The 20793-nt window shown below is 43.3% G+C and overlaps 1 protein-coding gene across 3 annotated transcripts in view; it reads left to right on the top strand.

The window, feature by feature from the left end:
• The window catches only part of SENP1 (SUMO specific peptidase 1), a 60866-nt gene that overhangs the window by 6902 nt on the left and 33171 nt on the right, over positions 1-20793 (top strand). For all 3 annotated transcript variants that reach the window (XM_068267339.1, XM_068267341.1, XM_068267340.1), the window contains exons 2-5: positions 2641-2693; positions 4737-4840; positions 9750-9822; positions 13170-13344. In XM_068267339.1, coding sequence (XP_068123440.1) covers positions 2690-2693; positions 4737-4840; positions 9750-9822; positions 13170-13344 — 356 coding nt within the window. In that variant the 5' untranslated portion in view covers positions 2641-2689. The remainder of the gene's footprint in view (positions 1-2640; positions 2694-4736; positions 4841-9749; positions 9823-13169; positions 13345-20793) is intronic.

The raw sequence follows: 20793 nt of genomic DNA, 5'->3' as shown, positions 1-20793 counted from the left end.
AGGCTGTTATAGGCTTCAGCCTATGAGAGCCGATCGCTCTCCTGTTTCCCAGGGGGGACAGACGTGTCACACGGCTGTCCCCAGTACAGCGCTGCCATAGATTGCAGCGCTGTACCTAGTAAATAGACGGCGAAAGCGCCGGCTAACAGTCTCCTAGCGGTGATCACCGCTGGGGCACTGATGGCGGAGTGGAACGCCGTCGTTGAAGCATAGATGTGCGTGATCTCTTTTAAAACACTCCCCCAAGACTGCAGGCCGGCGTTGGGCAGTAATGGGGCTGCCGCCGTGTCCACGCGGTCCTAGAATGGTTAAAATTTCAAAATGTAGCTCATGCCAGTGACGAGTCAAGATGTGAGTGAATCTTTGTAGCGGCAGCATGAAATATTTTGAAATTTTGTTTGGTACCATTAAATCTAAGGCCTTGTTTCCATCTGTGCGCTTCTGGCCACATTTCAGCAACATGTATCAATCTGTAATAATGATGTGGTTAAGGTGTCTTATGTAAGTAGTAGTAACACTCTTACAGACTGATACATGTTGACATCTGTTACATTGTTGTAACAGTTCTGTAAGATGGAAACAAGGCCTAAAGGCCACTGGCCTGTACCTGTGTTCAGGTGCTGTAAGTAGTTATTGTTAATCACTTCCTCATCGGAGATTGCCGAAGGCGATCGAAGCGGGCGGGGGGATGCCGCTGAGCAGCGGCTATCATGTAGCGAGCCCTGGGCTCGCTACATGATTTAAAAAGAAAAAAAAAAAAAACTGCTGCACTGCCTCCTGGTGGAATTTTTTAGACCGCCAGGGGGTTAAAGTGAACCCGAGGTGAGAGTGATGTGGAGGCTGCCATATTAAATTACTTTTAAGCAATACCAGTTTCCTGGCAGCCCTGCTGATCTATTTGGCTGCTAAGCCCCCCCCTTACGAGAACACTATCCGAGATATATCAACTCCTTATTTCTGACCTACAGTGGTCCAATACATTAAGACAAAAATGGGAATCAGACTTGCACCGCCAGTTTACCGATGATCAGTGGTCAAAAATCTTATCCCTATCTCAGAAAACCTCAATCTCAGCCCGAGTACAGGAAGCCAATTATAAACTTCTTACAAAATGGTACTTAACACCTGCCAGACTCTCTCAGATATATCCTGACGCTGATCCTCGGTGCTGGAGGTGTAGGGGAGATAATGGTACTCTTATACATATTTTTTGGGAGTGCCCCAATATCAAACCTTTTTGGACCAAGGTCCAACAATATATTAAGATACTTACCGATGGAGACCCTCACGACGATCCTTCCTACTATTCACTTAATAATACCCACCGACCTTTAAAGATATGTAAGAATTCCCTTACTAAACATTTAATTCAAGCAGCTCGTATGTTAGTTCCTAAACACTGGAAATCACAAACTATCCCAGCGATTGCAGAATGGTTCACAGAAATACAATACATTGATCGAATGGAATCCATGACCTATGCACTCCGCGGTAGAGAAGAACAATACTCTAAAACATGGATTCACTGGCATATCTTCGTGGAGTCAGATGGATACAAATCCCTCATGTCGCAAGAATAGATATCCTCTCTGAATACAATCCCCACAGGATGTTCCATCTTCTAAAACCCAAAGATCTACTGATGCATGCCTTATGCGTCACTATAGTCGTGGGCCATGGGGCGGATGGTCTACACTACCTCTCTCTTCCTTTTCTCTTCCTATCTTTCCATCTCTTTTTTTCCTCTTTCTCCACCATTTTTCTTATTGCTTATTAGTTCCCTGCCTGTGCAGGAACATATTTAAGCAAATTGATATATTCTCCCCAGTAAGATACTACACACCTTGAATGAAGATACATTTCTAAGCATGTTAACCTAGTTAAACATAGACGTAGATCTGATGTCCTCTACTCAGTGCCGCTAGAGGGACTGGTGTGAATACTGTAAGAGACAGGTGCATGATCCCTATTGGGCCCTGTTTCTTATTTTAGATACATTTGAATAACTCCCTCCACCCATCTGGAGACACTGTCAACTTAATATCACCATTCAAATTTGATTAGATCTTACAACAGCCGTTAGTAGCCTCTTCTTTTTAATATGGGCGGAACTGGTTTGCCGCCCTGCATCCTTTTTCCTCATACGCCTTCAAGTTGTGAATTATAGATAGCATATTACCTGTATTAGCCACGTTGTGAATGTATCATAATGTATATGGATGTTGTATGCCTTCTCCTTCTTTGAAATTTAAAATAAAAGAATCTATTTGGCTGCAGTGAAGTCTGAATCACACCAGGAAGAAGTATGCAGCTAATCTTATCAGTATTGCCAATCACCTGAGCTGCTGCATGCTTGTTCAGGGTCTATAGCTGAAAGTGTTAGAGGCAAATGATCAGCAGAACAGCCTCTATACCACTCTCATCTTGTGTTCACTTTAAGGTTTTTGGGTCTTTCCAAGAAAGAGAATGGAATTCAGACAGTATGACAAATGTTCTGTTCTTTCCTCACTAAATTCTGAACTTGGGAAAAGAGAGGTTCTGATGAGGATTTAACACTTTTGATTCTGTAACCAATTTTTGTTTACTGCGTAGACTGATTTCTTTAAAGTTAATATGTATTTTTTTTTAATCTTTTCACAGCTTGATAACTTTCATTGTGATCATAGGCATGACCTAGAACTTGTTTAACATGGGTAAGTAATGTTATTACGCTATGTTTAGTATGTGAAAATCAGGGATAAGCAAGCAGCAAAACTGAACCTACTTATTTTCGGGGGGGGGGGGGGGGGCCTCAAGTGCTCCATTTTACCGATACTTGGTTGAAGACAGACACAGTGCGCTCAGAGACTGGTAGTGAAACCGGTCAGGTGAACCTGGACTAATCTCACCTTAGGCAGTTGCTGATATGTCTTTATAAGCTTGGTGATGTCCGGATCCTTCCTCCGTAGGAAGAAGGCAAGATGTGTGCAGCTGTACCTCTGCATGTATCTGCATAGCCATACAGTACATACAGAGGTGTGTATGACTAGGCCTATTACTTGAACACAAGTGAGTACAGTTTACCTTCTCACAAAACTTTGCTGCTCCTCCTTAGTTATAATGTTCACCATTAGGTAATTCCTGCAAGTTCTAATGGGAGAGAAGTTAAGATCGTACTATGTGTATATTCTTCTGCGTCCCAAGTATTTGGTTGTGTTCACAGAGGTTACAAAGTGTTCAGGTGAAGATTTTCATAGATATGAGGACAGCTGAAAGCTAGTAAGTGAGCAGATGAGGTTTTTTGGTGCTGATTATTTGGTGTCATTATTTATTAGACAAATCTGATCTCTCAAGTTCTTCCAATGCTAGGTACACACTATGTTTTTCCGTTCAATACATTTCCGTTATGTCCGATATTTAGGTTTCATCCATGTACATTTGCTGTTTTCAGAGGAGGGGGTGGGTGGGGGGTTTTGCAGTTGTTTTTTTTGTTTTGGTTTTTTCCTGCAATACGGCGCATACAGGCTCTATTAGCATAGTGTACGGCAGAAGCTTTCACTCACCGCTCCTAGCCGTTAGGATTCCCCTGCTTGCCTGTTACCGGCTCACATCTATGACGCTATGTAGTGGCGCCTCGCCACTAGAGGGCATCATAGATGTGATCCGGTAACAGGAAAGCAGGGGAATCCTAACGGCGAGGAGCGGTGAGTGAAAGCTTCCGCCGTACACTCTGCTAATAGAGCCTGTATGCGTCGAAGGGGGACGGACACGCTGCGGGTAAACAGCTGGGGACGCAGCCAGCCGGGCGGTAATTGATTTTACCCGGACGGCCCGCCCACCTGTTTGACCCTGGGGAGAACACTGTGTCAAACTTGAATACAAAGTGGGCCAAAATTGAACACTGGGACCTAGTCGTGGGCCAACCTCAATGTCTGCTCGCCACCTTATAAAGTTCCCTGGTGTCTATTGGCCTCCCTCAAACTCCTATGTAGTTCCCCAGTGTCTAGTGGTCCTCCCTCCCTCCCTTATATAGTTCCCTGGTGTATAGTGGTCCTCTCTCCCCTATACAGTTCTCTGATGTCTAGAGACCCCTATACAATTCCCCAGTGTTTTTAGTGCTTCCCCCCTGCCTCCCCCATATGGCTTCCCTGGTGTTCTAGGGCTTCACCTCCAATGGTGGTCTAGAGTGGGCCAAACATAATGTAAAGTGGGAAAACCACTTGAGGGCCAGATTTGGCCTGGGGGCCGGAGTTTGACATGAATGCTCTATAGGAACCAGAGGCTTCCCTCTTACAGGTGAAGCTCAAAAAATTAGAATATCGTGCAAAAGTTCATTTATGTCAGTAATTCTGAACCGGAATGAGAGACCATTTAAAGGCTCAGGAACCCTTTGTAAGTGCTTTGGATTAATTAGCTGGTTAGAGTCTGATACTTTTAGCCTAGAATATTGTTCTACTTATTTTTCACAATTTTCTAATGGTCTGAGATTTTGATTTTGGGGTTCTCTTAAGCTGTAAGCTATAATCATCAAAATTATAACAAAGAAAAGCTTTAAATATCTCGCTTTGCATGTAAATGGGTCTATTTAATATACGTCACCTTTTAAGTTGAATTAGTGACATAAATAAACTTTTGTATGGTATTCTAATTTCTTGAGTTTCACCTGTAGGTAAGTATGGGATTTTGTACCGGAGCTTTAGCTTGGGTAATCTTTAACATGCATTCTCTTCCTATGTTTATGTTTTACTATCTTATAGATGAAGACATGAAAGAAATGGTCTGGGAGAGTGAACATAACTCGAAATATAAAGCACATTTTAAAGAATCTGCACAAGATCCTGTCTGTACATACAACTATCAGGTTTGACTTATGTCCCATTTAATTTTTTATTTTATTTTTTTTTTGTCTTCCAACATTACGCTTTTCCAGCTTCATAAGACCATTTCTAAAAAATGAATATCCAAGCCTGTTCTGTAAATTAAAGTGCACCTCTTGCGGTATGTGAATAAAGAGCATCTGTTATGCCCAGGCACGTTGTGTAAGTAATTAGACTTGCCAGAGCCCTGTTTGAGCCAAGTTCCAGCGTGTATGTTACAACCCCCTTTTAAAGTGAATGGGAACCGCATTTAAAAAAGAGACAGATACTTACCCAAGGAGAGGGAAGGCTCTGGGTCCTATAGAGCCTTCCTGCTCCTTTCCTGGTCCCCTCGTTCCGGTGCTGGCTCGCCCGGTAGCAGTATTTGACTAATGTAGTCAAATACTGCTTTACCCAGAAGCTGAAGAAGGGCGGCCCTGTACTGCACCTGCGCAAGCACACTCTCTTTGCATGCTCACACCTGTGCAGTATGGAGCCACACGTCTTTGGGAGGACACGGCTCCCGAAGACTTCCAAATACTCCTTCGGTGGGGGATTGAAACGGGGGGGGGGGGGGGGGAGCCAGCACAGGATAGAGGGCACTGTGAGAGGAGACGGAAGGCTCTATATGACACAGAGCCTTCCCTCTCCTTAGGTAAGTATTTGCTTCATTTTTTAAAAATGCGGTTCCCATTCACTTTAAGCAAAGTACAGATAAGCACTTACTGTCTTCCAGAATGAATGTTATTGACTATTATGGGTGACCGCTTTAGGAACGGTCACTTTATAGACACGCTGTTTAATGGAGAGAGGAGGTAGCATCCCGAGCAATGCCTGTGATGGGAAGAAGGATGCTCTTGTTTTGTCATTTGCACAAGACTATCATAAGCATTCTTTTTTTAATGATAAATATCTGCATGTCTCTTGAGTTCAGCCAGTTCTGTGTAGATACTGTATATCATTCCAGAGGAGAAAGGGAGATAAAAGAATGGGCGGTAGATGGAATCTAGATGTTTAAGTACGATATGATTTATGTGCTGAAAAGAAGTGCAAAGGGTGTATGCTGAGGAGAGCTCGGGGAGTTAGGTGGAAAGGATTTGGATCCAAGGCACACTGAAATGGAAAGAGAAGAGTTAAGACAAGACACAGAACGTTTATGTTGTGTCTTTCTCCTGGCACACTCAAAGCACCAGAGCTGCAGCCATTTGAGCTGCTCTCCACGGGTGACCAGGATCATTAGGGAGCCTTGCCCAAAGATTCCTTACTGTTTACGTACTGGCTTAAGTCAGAATTCAAACCCTTGTCAAAAAGCTCAAATCCCTGAGTTGAAATTCGAAAAGAGGTGGTATCCAGGAGCAACATGCTTGTTATGTTGTGTAAAACAAATTGATATACTTTATTAATCTTCATAAAGCAGGTAAATCAGCACATAAATATTTATACTTCTCTGCAAATGGGCCTCAATTCACTAAGCTTTATCAAACGTTTGATAATTTACCTCATGGGTAAAATCTAATTTTGAATTCACTAAGGTGTTATAGATTTATCAAATGGTTTTATCGATAAAACGTGCAATAAATATGTAACACCTTAGTGAATTCAAAATTAGATTTTACCCATGAGGTAAATTATCAAACATATTTGATAAAGTTTTTGATAAAGCTTCGTGAATTGAGGCCCATATGGTGAGTTAACAGTTTAGAAGTTTTGTTTTATTTGGCATATCAAGCATGTTGCTACTGAATACCATCTCTTGTTGAATTACAATTGATGCTGTCTTTATACAGTGGCTTGCAAAAGTATTCGGCCCCCTTGAAGTTTTCCACATTTTGTCATATTACTGCCACAAACATGAATCAATTTTATTGGAATTCCACATGAAAGACCAATACAAAGTGGTGTACACATGAGAAGTGGAACGAAAATCATACATGATTCCAAACATTTTTTACAAATAAATAACTGCAAAGTGGTGTGTGCATAATTATTTGGCCCCCTTTGATCTGAGTGCAATCAGTTGCCTATAGACATTGCCTGATGAGTGCTAATGACAAAATAGAGTGCACCTGTGTGTAATCCTGATGTCAGTACAAATACAGCTGCTCTGTGAGGGCCTCAGAGGTTGTCTAAAAGAATATTGGGAGCAACAACACAGTGAAGTCCAAAGAACACACAAGACAGGTCAGGGATCAAGTTATTGAGAAATGTAAAGCCGGCTTGGGCTACAAAAAGATTTCCAAAGCCTTGAACATCTCACGGAGCACTGTTCAAGCAATCATTCAGAAATGGAAGGAGTATGGCACAACTGTAAACCTACCAAGACAAGGCTATCCACCTAAACTCACAGGCCGAACAAGGAGAGCGCTGATCAGAAATGCAGTCAAGAGGCCCATGGTGACTCTGGGCGAGCTGCAGAGATCTACAGCTCAGGTGGGAGACTCTGTCCATAGGACAACTATTCGTCATGCACTGTACAAAGTTGGCCTTTATGGAAGAGTGGCAAGAAGAAAGGCATTGTTAACAGAAAGCATAAGAAGTCCCGTTTGCAGTTTGCCACAAGCCATGTGGGGGACACAGCAACCATGTGGAAGAAGGTGCTCTGGTCAGATGAGACCAAAATGGAACTTTTTGGCCAAAATGCAAAACGCTATGTGTGGCAGAAAACGAACACTGCACATCACTCTGAACACACCATCCCCACTGTCAAATATGGTGGTGGCAGCATCATGCTCGGGGGGGTGCATCTCTTCAGCAGGGACAGGGAAGCTGGTCAGAGTTGATGGGAAGATGGAAGGAGCCAAATACAGGGAAAACTTGGAAGAAAACCTCTTGGAGACTGCAAAAGAATTGAGACTGGGGTGGAGGTTCACCTTCCAGCAGGACAATGACCCTAAACATAAAGCCAGGGCAACAATGGAATGGTTTAAAACAAAACATATCTATGTGTTAGAATGGCCCAGTCAAAGTCCAGATCTAAATCCAATTGAGAATCTGTGGCAAGATCTGAAAACTGCTGTTCACAAACGCTGTCCATCTAATCTGAATGAGCTGGAGCTGTTTTGCAAAGAAGAATGGGCAAGGATTTAAGTCTATAGATGTGCAAAGCTGGTAGAGACATACCCTAAAAGACTGGCAGCTGTAATTGCAGCAAAAGTTGGTTCTACAAAGTATTGACTCGGGGCTGAATAATTACGCACACCCCACTTTGCAGTTCTTTATTTGTAAAAAATGTTTGGAATTATGTATGATTTTCCAGGGCTGTGGAGTCGGTCCAAAAATCCACCGACTCCGACTCCTTGACTCAGACTCCACTAATTTGCATATTACAATTTTGTTGATTAACAGTATGTAACGTGAAATTCGTCTCTTAACTGCCAACGCTTAGGAATTTTACAAGACAACTGAAGTGAGAAGGATATGTAGACTACTATATTTATTTCCTTTAGACTAAAACTAGTCCTTGGTAAGAGTACTTGTAAAAGGTACAGACCAGAACATCTATCAGGCCCTAGGCAATGTAACTGTGGGTACATGTAAGAGTGATGTGCAAGTACTCTGCAGGGGAATGAGGAGATTCTTCCTCTATTACACATTCTTCATGCACAATCTGAACAAGGTTTATGGGTGACAGACAACACCTTTCTGTTCAATGTGCACAACATTCTCAGTGGATTCCCTGCAGCTCTGTGCATATGTAGAGTATAGTACTACTGTGTACCAAAGTAAACCTGAGACAGATGAAATTAAAGTTTTATACATACCTGGGGCTTCCTCCAGCCCCCTTCAGGCCAATCAGTCCCTCGCTGTCCTCCTCCGCCACCTGGATCTTCTGCAATGAGTCCAGGTACTTGAGCCAATCTGGTGTAGTGCGCATGCACACACTCCGCCGCCGGGGGTGTACTACACCTGCGCAGCACTATTGCGCAGGTGCAGAAAGCTCCTGGCTGTGGAAGCGGCACGTAGCCAGACTGCTCTGACTGGCTGAATTACCTGGACTCATAGCAGAAGTTCCAGGTGGTGAAGGAGGACAGCGAGGGACTGATTAGCCTGAAGGGGGTTGGAAGAAGCCCCAGGTATGTATAACACTCTTCTTTTTATCCGTCTCAGGTACCCTTTACTTTTGTAGTCACCAAACCAAATTTTAACAACATATCAAATTTGATTTCATGAGCAAAGAGTGCATACATTTGCATAAACCAGCATCAATGCAGAATTATTTCCATCTCATTGACCATCTCTATTAGTGACACGGCTACACATCAGGCTTTATTCTTACAGCATAGACGTTATTTAATATATATAAGGGATTCCTGTGTACACATCATATATACTGTACAGTCACAATCAGATATGTTTTTTTGACTTTAAAAATACGGGGACTGCTTTATTGAAGCAGCACAAGTAACTAATTTTGATTGGTTTATTTCATTTTTGTGGACTGAGCACAGCTATTGCTGTATATATACATTATATTTAATGACTATTATCTGAGAAATAGAACATTTTATCATATTTTCTATTTTAATTAGTTACAAATTCATTGGGAGTCGGAGTTGGTGCATTTTTTTTCCCGACTCCGACTCCAGGCACCCAAAATTGCTCAGACTCCACAGCCCTGTGATTTTCGATCCACTTCTCACATGTACACCACTTTGTATTGGTCTTTCACATGGAATTCCAATAAAATTGATGCATGTTTGTGGCAGTAATGTGACGAAATGTGGAAAACGTCAAGGGGGCCGAATACTTTTGCAACCCACTGTAGCTTTTGAGCCATCTCTGTCTCATTCTCATCTACTCTCACTCTTCACTCTATATTTCCTTTGTCAGCTGATGATTGGAGTTTATATAAAATATAACCATGCATCTGTTGTCCACTGTAAAATGTCTTACAAATCTCTTGTTCTTTTTCAGTTTACTCCTGTCATTCATAGGAGATTTGAAAGACCTTTTGCAACAGCTCTTCATAAACCCCTCTTTCACTCAGGTAAGATTCGTTTCCCCTTTGTGTTTGATGTAGACCTAATCAAGTGACATTTAAAGTATACCTTTCAGACTGACTGGGAGTGAACAGGCAGTAATAGGTCACTGAGGAGATGAAAATGTACTTTATAAGCTGGTGCAGTAGGGGGTTTGCTTTTTTTATTTAGCAAAAACTACAATTTGTCACCAAACTTTTTGTTTTCCTAGTCAGGTTGTTTTTTTCATTTCATATAATTACGATAGATATACTGCTATGTATCATTTATTTGTGCATTCACTGATTGACTTTTAATTAAAATAACAAATCAAGCAAGCAACTGTAGATTTTTTTTTTTTTTTTTAAACTGGATGAATACTGTATTTATACTTAAAAAAAACTTTAATTAGTATTCATTGATACGTTTACAAAAAAATAACAAATTATATCCTAACAATTCAAGTTTACTTTGCAACTCAACTCCCCTCCCCCACTTGTTTGCTTCTTGTAGTGCAGGTGGCTGTAGCCATGTAAGACTCGACACTTGCGTTCCTCTCCATAGTGCTCTGCGGTGCAGCTTCTATTCATTTATAATGAATGGAATTTCACTGCGTTTGTTTAAAGTTGTATGCAACTATGCTTTACCACTGTGAGTCCCATCGTCTAAGGGACGAGTCAATGCACTTCTGATGTCTTGCGTGTGAGCAAGGGGCCTAAAGGAGAGTAGTATTGCCCCCGTTTCTGCAGCACATTTTGCTCCTGAACACACACACACACACACACACACACACACACACACACACACACACACACACACACACACACACACACACACTCCTCGGTTAACGAACAAGATAGGGACTGTCGGCTCGTTCTTAACCTGAATCCGTCCTTAAGTCTGGACAGCCACCTTTGCCCCCGGTTTTAAAGCAGAGTAGGCGCAGCGGAAGGCAGATGGGGGCATCTCACCTGTTCCACGACGGTAGAAGGTTTCACCGTGCTGCCCGGAAGTGCGCTGCCCGTCCTCTCTCTCCGTCCACTGTCCCCCCGGCGGCTTCTCATGCATCGCATAATGATGCATCAGGAGTCGCCAATAGGGGGCTTTTCCTGATTGCGTCATTATGCAACGCATGTGAAACCGCTGGGGAACAGTGGACGGAGAGAGAGGACGGGCCGCGCAGCTTCCGGGCAGCACCCTGGTACCTCCTACCGCCGTGGAACAGGTGAGATGTCCTCTACCTTCTGCTGCGCCTACTCTGCTTCAAACACTGCAGCAGAAGAGGTAGTCCCCGGTGGCGTGACGTCATCTTGGCGGGTTGTTTGTAAGTGGGGCGTTTGTAAACCGGGGAACACACACGCACCTTGTGTGCTTGGGGCCTAGTGGGTTTGTCTAGGGGCTTATCTGCCACCTTCTTTGACCTCTCACCATTTCAGCTTGCTGAAAGGACCATAAGGGGGCCCAAATCTACTACCTTGTCTAGGGCCCCATTCCATCTTAATCTATTTCCGCACCCCTCAAATTTTTGTAAATATTTTATGACATTTTGATACAATGTAAAATAGTCAGTGTATAGCTTGTTGAACAGTGTAAATTTGCTGCCCCATCAAAATAATGTGCAGCATAACCATTAATGTCTAAACTGCTGGCAACAAAAGTGAGTGCCCAATTAGACATTTTCTCCCCGAGGTCTTGTTACTTGTTAGAGTTATAAGGTCCCCGGTGTGAATGGGGAGCAGGCAGTTTACATTTGGAGCTATTGTTTTGACACTCTCTCTCATACTGGTCACTGGAAGTTCAACATGGCATCTCATAGCAGAGATCTCAGAGAATTGTTGTGCTACATAAAAAAAACCCTGAAACTGAGCTGCAGACCTGCGGCCAAGACCATACAGCAGTTTAACAGGACAGGCTCCACTCAGAACAGGGCTCGCCATGATTGACCATTTCGATTTTTTTGGTTTGCTTTGGTTTTTTTACACTTTGTAGAATAAAGTAATTATTTTCAAAACTTTTTGTTTAGTTGCGCTGTGATTGCATTGGGAACCCATTGGCCAATAGCAGATGAACAAAGAAAATGGGTCAGTCCCTATTCAAATGTTTATTTTCTTTATGCAATCCAAGGTGTTGTATTGCAGCATCTTTGCTGTGCTTGAGTTCCCAGCTTCATACATTTGATATTTTGGAAGCAGTAACGGAACAAATTAAAGACTCTGTAACAAAAAAAAAGTTCCCCTGGGGGGGTACTCGCCTCGGGAGGGGAAAGCCTCAGGGTCCCAATGAGGCTTCCCCCTCCCCTGTAGCTGCAAGCAATCCAGCGCTGGCTCCCTTGAAGTGTCCCGCAATCTATGCTTGACCCAACAGCGATCAACTATTTCCACCTTCAGTACAGACCAAAAGTTTTGACACACCTTTTCATTTAAAGAATTTTCTTTATTTTTATGGTTATGAACATTGTAGATTTACACTGAAGGCATCCAAACTATAAATAAACGCATGTGGAAGTATAGTACACAACCAAAAAGTGTGGAACTGAAAATATGTCATATTCTAGGTTCTTCAAAGTAGCCACCTTTTTGCTTTGATCACTTGTTTGCACACTCTTGGCATTCTCTTGATGAGCTTCAAGAGATAGTCACCTGAAATGGTCTTCCAACAGTCTTGAAGGCGTTCCCAGAGATGCTTAGCACTTGTTGGCCTTTTTGCCTTCGCTCTGCGGACCAGCTCACCCCAAACCATCTCGATTGGGTTCAGGTCTGGTGACTGTGGAGGCCAGGTCATCTGACGCAGCACCCCATCACTCTCCTACCTGGTCAAATAGCCCTTACACAGCCTGGAAGTGTGTTTGGGGTCATTGTCCTGTTGAAAAATTAAATCATGGTCCAACTAAACGCAAACCGGATGGAATAGCATGCCGCTGCAAGATGCTGTGGTAGCCATGCTGGTTCAGCATGCCTTCAATTTTGAATAAATCCCCAACCGTGTCACCAGCAAAGCTCCCCCACACCATCACACCTCCTCCTCCATGCTTCACGGTGGGAACCAGGCATGTAGAGACCATCTGTTCCCTGAGCTTTATCGGCACTGCCGTGGGACACAGGACGGGGGAAGCCTCGATAGGATCCGGAGGCTTCCCTCACCCGAGATGAGTGACCCCCGGGGAGCTTATGTTCGTTACAGGTTTTCTTTAATGATCTCACTGGAAGATGTGCAAGAGTAGGAAAGGCTAGGACTGCAGTGATGTCTGCAGTATATGCTAAGGATACATAACCAATAGTAGTTGACGTGTGAAGGCCTGCTGCCAGAGCTTCCTCCTCAATAATTGCTTTTTCTGTTTGTCTATTTTTATGCCTAAATCTATTTTCTTTAAACACAGAAACCTCAAAATCTGAGAAGAAAGTCATCACGGCTAACAACACCACTTCTGTGCCATCTGTTGGCCTCTTCAAACCTAAACAGAATGGCAGCTCTTCATTATTATCAGCACAGTTCTTGTTCTCTCAGAAGCAAAAACCAGCAAAGAATGTCCATGCAGAAACAAGAAAATCGAGGTACAAGAGAAAAATGTGAAATGGTGGTCATATCACTGTGGGCTGTTTTTCCAATTCCCTGTTTATTATTGTACTTGTATCCTGTGGGCTGAAACCACCTTATGTTAACTGTGTTAAGAAATTAAAAAAGCTACAAAAGCCAATTAGGAAAATCATTAAAGGGATACTTACTGTAAGCCAACTGAAAAAAAAAAAGTTTCACTTACCTGGGGCTTCTACAGCCCCTGAAGCTGTCCTGTGCCGGTCCTCTACGAACCTCCGTTCCCCCGCCATGGCTTAGTTTCGGTTTTGCCAACTGAGAGTTGGTGGGCCACTGCGCCTGCGCGGCTCCGGCCACGCATGTCCTTGCTTGCGTTCCGTCCGCAATAGTGTTCTGCACAGACGCAGGATGCTATTGTGGACGGGAACGCAAGCCAGGGCTGCGCAGACAATGTGAAACCAAGCCATGGCGAGGAAACAGGAACGTAAAGGACTGACACGGGCTCCGGACGGCTTCAGGGGGCTGTAGAAGCCCCAGGTAAGTGAAACCTTTTTTTTTATTTTATTTTTTTTCAGTTGGCTTAAGCATCCTTTTTAAATATAGGTCTTACAGGACACCTGAAATGAGGGCTTTGCACGCTGCCATATTTATTTCCTGGCTGTCCTGCTGATTCTCTGCCTCCGATACTTTCAGCCATAGACCCCGAACAAGCATGCAGATCAAATGTTCCTGTCTAATGTTTGATTGGATTTGCTGCATGCTTGTTTCAGGTATGTGATCCAGACACTACTGATGCATGAAAGATCAGGAGGACAGTCAGGCAACTGGTATTGCTTAAAAGAAATACATATGGCAGCCTCCATATACTGTACCTCTCACTTTAAGTGTACTCAGTGAATACTGCAACCAATGTTAATGGGCTAGTTCACACTTGAATGCTTTTTCACATGCAGAAAAACAATTGACAGCAATGCAAAATTGTCGGACAACTCATGCAGAAAAACTGACTAGTGAAGACGGGCCCTTACTCAATACACCAGGTTGTACTGACTCTGACAACAGAGAGTAGACTCCTTATTGTTCATGTTAGTTAGTAAAATGTGAGAGCAGATCAGTTGTTATCCCTTGTTTTGACTCTCCGAATTGGAGCTGGTGAAAATATCAGCACTATACAGTACAAAGGCATAATAATAGTTACATTGGACATCCCACAGCCACAAATCAGCAGCTTGTAATAATTCAGTTAGTTCCAAAGTCTTCCACCAAGCAACTCCTACCCTATAGAACTCTGGAACTTCTTACCCCACTCATTTAAAACAGGTCCATCCTTGAAGGTGTGGAAATCCAGAATGAAAGCCCGCATATGCTGTCTGGCATTTACTGCTCTAGAACTCTGTTGTCTGTGACATAATCCACCCCACTTCTAATTATTGAACTGGGGTGTTCATTGTACTTTGAGTTCTGTGGGTGGAAAGTGTTTTAGAAAAGTTTCTGTCGTGATGAATATGGGAACCCCTCACCTTATTTTGGGGTAATATGCTCGGTGTGCTCTTCATTGTTCTTTTATCCCTGCCTCTTTGAGCTTTACAGGTTTGCATTGGTTCACCATGAATATGTAGTGCATGTCTTGGGTTTTTATAGATATGCTTGTACTCTTTATGCCTCCTGTAGATTAGACTATATTGTATCTAAAGCCTCACACACATGGTAGATGGTGGTTGTCCAAGGCAGCTGGTTGGGGTTGTCATTGTGGAGAATCTAGCATGGGAATTGGGTAGGACAGTGGCATAGTGGTTAGTGCTCTCTCTTTGCAGAGCTGGGTCCCCGGTTCGAATCCCAGCCAGGTCAACATCTGCAAGGGAGTTTGTATGTTCTCCCTGTGTCTGTGTGGGTTTCCTTCGGGCACTCTGGTTTCTTCGAACATCCCAAATACATACAGATAAGTTAATTGGCTTCCCCCTAAATTGGCCCTAGACTATGTAGGCTATGATGCATGCACTACACAGTACATACCATGTTTTTCGGACTATAAGACGCACTTTTTCTCCCCCCAAAAGTGGGGAGAAAAAGTCACTGCGTCCTATAGTCAGAATGTATAGCAGATCCTTCAAGGGCAGAGTGCAGTGGAAGACTTATCGGCTTGTGCAATTCCTCCATCTGCTCGTGTGGAGCAGTGTAGCAGGATCGGACACTGCACTGCTCTCCAGTCCCATATTGCTTTACTTCCAGGCACTGCTATCCTCTCATTGTTTTACCGATGGAAGCTTCTTCACTGACAGGCAACAACCATCCTGGATTGGCTGCCTAACCTGCAGTGCATCAAGATTGGTGGAGCTGGGGCTTCTAAACTTTTTTCATTATTTCTTTGCACTGGTCAATTTTTTTCCTTGTTCAGCCCACTGGCTGCAATATCTGGGCACAAGTTCCAAGAACGTTTCTGCACTGTGCACTATGATCTCACCTTTGATCATTTTCTCATGTTTAGAACATGCACTATGTACTTGAGACTATCACATATGGACAACTTTTATTTCATAACTGATTCAGTTTCCTAAGACTGTGGAAGATAGGGCAGCAGGATTTAGTGTAGGGTAGTTGGCATAGCTGGTGGGAAAGCAGGGGTTAGTGAAGTGTAGTTGGTGGAGGCAGCAGAGGTTAATGTAGCTGGGTAGTGTAGCTTAGATAGAGGTGGTTTGGGGTGAAAAGGGTCCATAATACGCCCCTGCACTATTGATGCACCAGGTTTAGTATTTTATTTTTTTTCCTGATTTTTGCCCTTTAAACCTAGGTGGGTCTTATAGTCCGGAGCATTTTATAGTCCGGAAAATACGGTACATAGACATATGACTATGGTAGGGACTAGATTGTGAACCCCTCTTATGGACAATTAGGGACAAGACTATATACTCTGTACAGCGCTGTGTAACTTGTCAGCACAATATAAATACTTTAAATAAATGGGAGTCACAGCCCCAATGCGTCACCAAAGGATGTGGAGTTCCAGAATGTCTGCAGTGCCCCCCATTGTTCTACTACTCGCCCAGCCAATTCAAAGCCTTGCCATAGTGTGCCACACTACTGTCTCTCCTTCCACCTCCATAGTAACAGAACAGATCGCTAGCCTGGAGGCTAGTGAAGCATCTGTACAGCATTTGGCCCCAAACTGTCACCTGAAGGACAGAGTTCCAAAAACTCCCTTTTTAGGCCAGAAACCCACTAGGAGCGATTTTCTGAGCACTTTGCGATTTGAAAAGTCTTGCTAATGTAATGCTATGGGTGTGATCCCACTTGTGCGATGTGATTTTATAAAAATCCCCCATAGCATTGCATTAGCAAGAGCTTTATCAAATCACTAGCGATTAGAAATCACTCCTAGTGTACAGTTAGTTGTGTACTGGCTTTCTTTGTTATGCCCCTTGCTGATATTGCACAGAATTGTTACATAGTAACATTTGTGACAGCAGAATGTTTCTCTCATTTCAGCCGTTATTATAGAGTTCTGTACTTGGTTAAAGCAAACCTGATGTGAAAATAAACTTATGAGATAGTTATTTGTATGTGTAGTACAGCTTAGAAACATTAGTAGCAAAGAAATGATTCTCATGTTGTCCAGTGCAGGAAGAGTTAAAGTGACACTGAAGCGGAAAAAAAAACCTTATGATATAATGAATTGTATGTGTAGTATGGATAAGGAATAGAACATTAGTAGCAAAGAAAATTCTCATTTTTATTTTGTATATATATATATATATATATATATATATATATATATATATATATATATATATATATATATATATATATATATATATATATATATATATATATATATATATATATATATATATGCATTATTCTGTCACATTTGCAGTGTGCTCTGTCTTACAGTTTAAAATACAGAGTGTGGTTTGCAGAGCTAATGATCCGTTGAACTTCGATCAGTAAAAACCTTATCTGAAGCTGTCTGTCACTGTTTCTTTGAGATATAAGTTCTTCAGAAGACCATTGTAGAGCTCCTCCTGTACTGGAAACCATATAAGACTTGTTTCTTTGCTATTCATGTTCTATTTCTTAGCTTTAGTACTCATACAATTCATTATCTCATAAGTTTATTTCTGCTTCAGTTACACTCTAAGAAATGTCAGTTATGTATGCAAAAGAGTTTCTCTGAGCTCTTCGATCTAACTTGGGTCGGCTACAGTGCTGTTTTCTGAAGCATTTATACCTCAAAGAAACAGTAAGAGACAATTTCAGATAGGGTTTTACTGCAGGGAAGTTCAAAGGGTCATTAGCTTTGCTCTGTTTAAAGCGGTATAAAACCCTGACATAATATTCAATAAAAACGTGTTTTCCTACTTTTTATATGCCATATGGTTATCATATTTGCATTTGTGTATAACGTATATACTCGCATATAAGCCGACGTACCCACTTTTCCCTCAAAAACCAAGAAAAAATGATTGACTCTCATATAAGCCCCCTCCCCAGTATGTCGTCCTCCATGGTATACGGTAAATAGCCAGATGTGCCCCCACAGTATGAGGCATCTCCATACCCAGTATTATTAGCTAGTTGTATCCCCTAGTATGAGACAGCCCCTCCTTCCTGTAGCCAGATGTGTCCAAAGGTGTTAAATAGCCCGTCTCCCCATAGTGGTGTCTGCTGTGCCTGTGTCCTTCCAATAGTTAGAGCAGCAGTGTCTGTAATTAGGCTGCCTGTAACCCCTGATACCTTTGCTGTGACTGTGTACCCCCAATAGTTAGAGCAGCAGTGTCTGTAATTAGGCTGCCTGTAACCCCTGATACCTGTGCTGTGACTGTTCCCTGCAATAGTGATGCTACGTACACACATGCGACAACGATCGTTCGTTGAGAACGACGAACGAACTTTTAATTGATGAAAGAACGACCTAAGGAAAGTTAGTTTTTAAATGTGTGTAACAATCTGATCGTTAGAACGAACGTTGCATCACGTAAAGCAACTATTGCGCTTGCGCATAAAAATGAGAAGTTTCATGGAGAAATAGCGAAATGCGCATGTCAAGCCTAGTACGAACGACCGTTTCCAACGATGTACTACTTTTGCAAACGATCGTCGTTGGTAAAAATCCGCCAAGCTAGATCGTTCGTTCGTTTTTAACGATCCAGCTCGTCCGTCGTTAGACTTAATGATCGTTGGTTGCTTTTTTTTTTTTAAACGATCGTCGTTTGAAACGATCGGGGAACGATAATTTCAAACGACTATAGTCGCATGTGTGTACGCACCTTAAGAGTGGCAGTGTGTATAATTAGGCTGCCTGGGACCCCCTATGCCTGTGTTTCCCGATGTGCCAAAGTCCTCCCTGCAACTGTGGCAGTGTGTATTATAAGGCTACCTGTGACCCCCAGGCTTGAGACACGCTCTGTGCAGCAGTTCGTCAGTGCCGGTCTTCAGCGGGAATTCCTTCTAGCCGCTCTGTACTACTCGCTGTGTTTCAAGACGCCACTGGATGACATCATGGATATGAAACAGCGAGTAGTACAGAGCGGCTAGAAGAAATCCCCGCTGAAGACTGGCACTGACAAACTGCTGCACGGAGCGCGTCTCAAGCCTGGGGGTCACGGGCAGCCTTATAATGCACACTACAATGGTAATCTTTGCAGGGGGATGTTGGCAACAACGGCATCGGGGGTCACCGGCAGCCTTATTGCAGACTCTGACACTCTAACTATTGCGGGGAGGAGACGGCACACGCGGACAACAAATGCATCGGGGATCACAGGCAGCCTAATTACACACACTACCGCTTTAATTCTTGCCAGGGACACAGCCATAGCAGGGAGCACATCACCGGCAGCACATTCTGCAACGCTTGACTGCAGAGGCACACACAGTGACTCGCATAGAAGCCGAGGAGGTGACTTTTCAGTACATATTTTGTGCTGAAAAATTTGGCTTCTATGCGAGTATATACGGTAAGTATTCTTGTTCATTCAGAAATTACAAGTTGCCAAAAGTACAGTTCCTTTGCTTTGAGAGCGGACTTTGCATTTTATTCATAACTGGTTTTATTCATTATAGGGGAACTGAAGTAAGAGGTATATAGAGGCTGCCATATTTTTTTCCTTTTAATAAATACTAGTTGCCTGGCAGCCCTGCTGGTCTATTTCTCTGCAGTAGTATCTGAATAACACCAGAAACAAGCATGCTACAAGTCTTGTCAGATCTGACTTTAAAGTCCTAAACACCTGATCTGCTGCATGCTTGTTCAGGAGCTATGGCTAATAGTATTAGAGGCAGAGGATCAGCAGGGCTGCCAGGCAACTGATATTGCTTAAAAGGAAATAAACATGGCAGCCTCCATATACCTCTCTCTTCAGTTCCCCTTTAAGTATTGAAGGCAGAAATGCTTTGAATATCTGTCTGTGTCCAGGAGCTTCTGCACAGTCAGAGAATGTGTCACATTCCTCACTTGATACAATTAAGTAAACACAAGATAACATTTTCTCCACTTCGGAGGCATCCAGTTTTCTCTGCACTGGGCTGTCAAGCCCTGTGTTGTTATTATTATTATTATTTATTATTATTTAGTATTTATATAGCGCCGACATATTATGCAGCGCTGTACAGTGTGTGTGTGTATCTATCTATATCTATCTTGTCACTAACTGTCCCTCAAAGGAGCTCACAATCTAATCCCAACCATTGCCATATGTATATATTATGTAGTGTACCGTATTTTGCGGACCATAAGACGCACTTTTTCTCCTCCAAAAGTGGGGAGAAAAAGCCAGTGCGTCTTATGGTCCGAATACAAGTTCTAAATACATGCCGAGACAAATGTCCGCTGACCCCTTGTGCCGGGAACTCTGTTCTGTGTTCCCCCAGCCTGCTCCAGCATCTTACCTGCTGTGGCCAATCCGTGCAGCTCTGTGGTGTGCACGTGACCTGATGTGAGGTCACGTGCAGGGAAGTGTAGCGCTGCCTCAATCTGCCGTTTGCCGATGCAGGGAACGAGAGCGTCAATGTCCCCAAAGCGCCCCAGCCTGCAGACATGTCCTGCTGTCGAGAATGAAGGGAATAAGAACGGCAATGAGAGAGCGATGTGCGGGGATGAAGGGAAGGAAAGCGGAGATTAGAGCATTGTGACACGCTGTGTGGGGATGGAGAGCGGCAATGTGACTTCACAGCGCCCCCGGCGTGCACGTGACCCGCTTCTACCTGAACTTGCTGTGTCTGGGGATCAGAGCGGCAATGTCGCTGCACAGCGCCCTCGGCGTGCACGTGACCCGCTTCTGCCTGAACTTGCTGTGTCGAGAGATCAGAGTGGCAATGTCACTGCACAGCGCCCCAGCGTGCACATGACCCGCTTCTGCCTGAAGTTGTCTTGTCCGAGGATCAGGGCGGCAATGTCACTGCACAGTGCGGCGTGCACGTGACCCGCTCACAACACGGAAGTATGCTTCCTCCATTGATAATGGAAGAGTGAA

The sequence above is a fragment of the Hyperolius riggenbachi genome, chromosome 2 (genome assembly GCF_040937935.1).
Source record: "Hyperolius riggenbachi isolate aHypRig1 chromosome 2, aHypRig1.pri, whole genome shotgun sequence".
Lineage (NCBI taxonomy): Eukaryota > Metazoa > Chordata > Amphibia > Anura > Hyperoliidae > Hyperolius > Hyperolius riggenbachi.
This window is presented reverse-complemented; position numbering and strand designations above follow the sequence as displayed.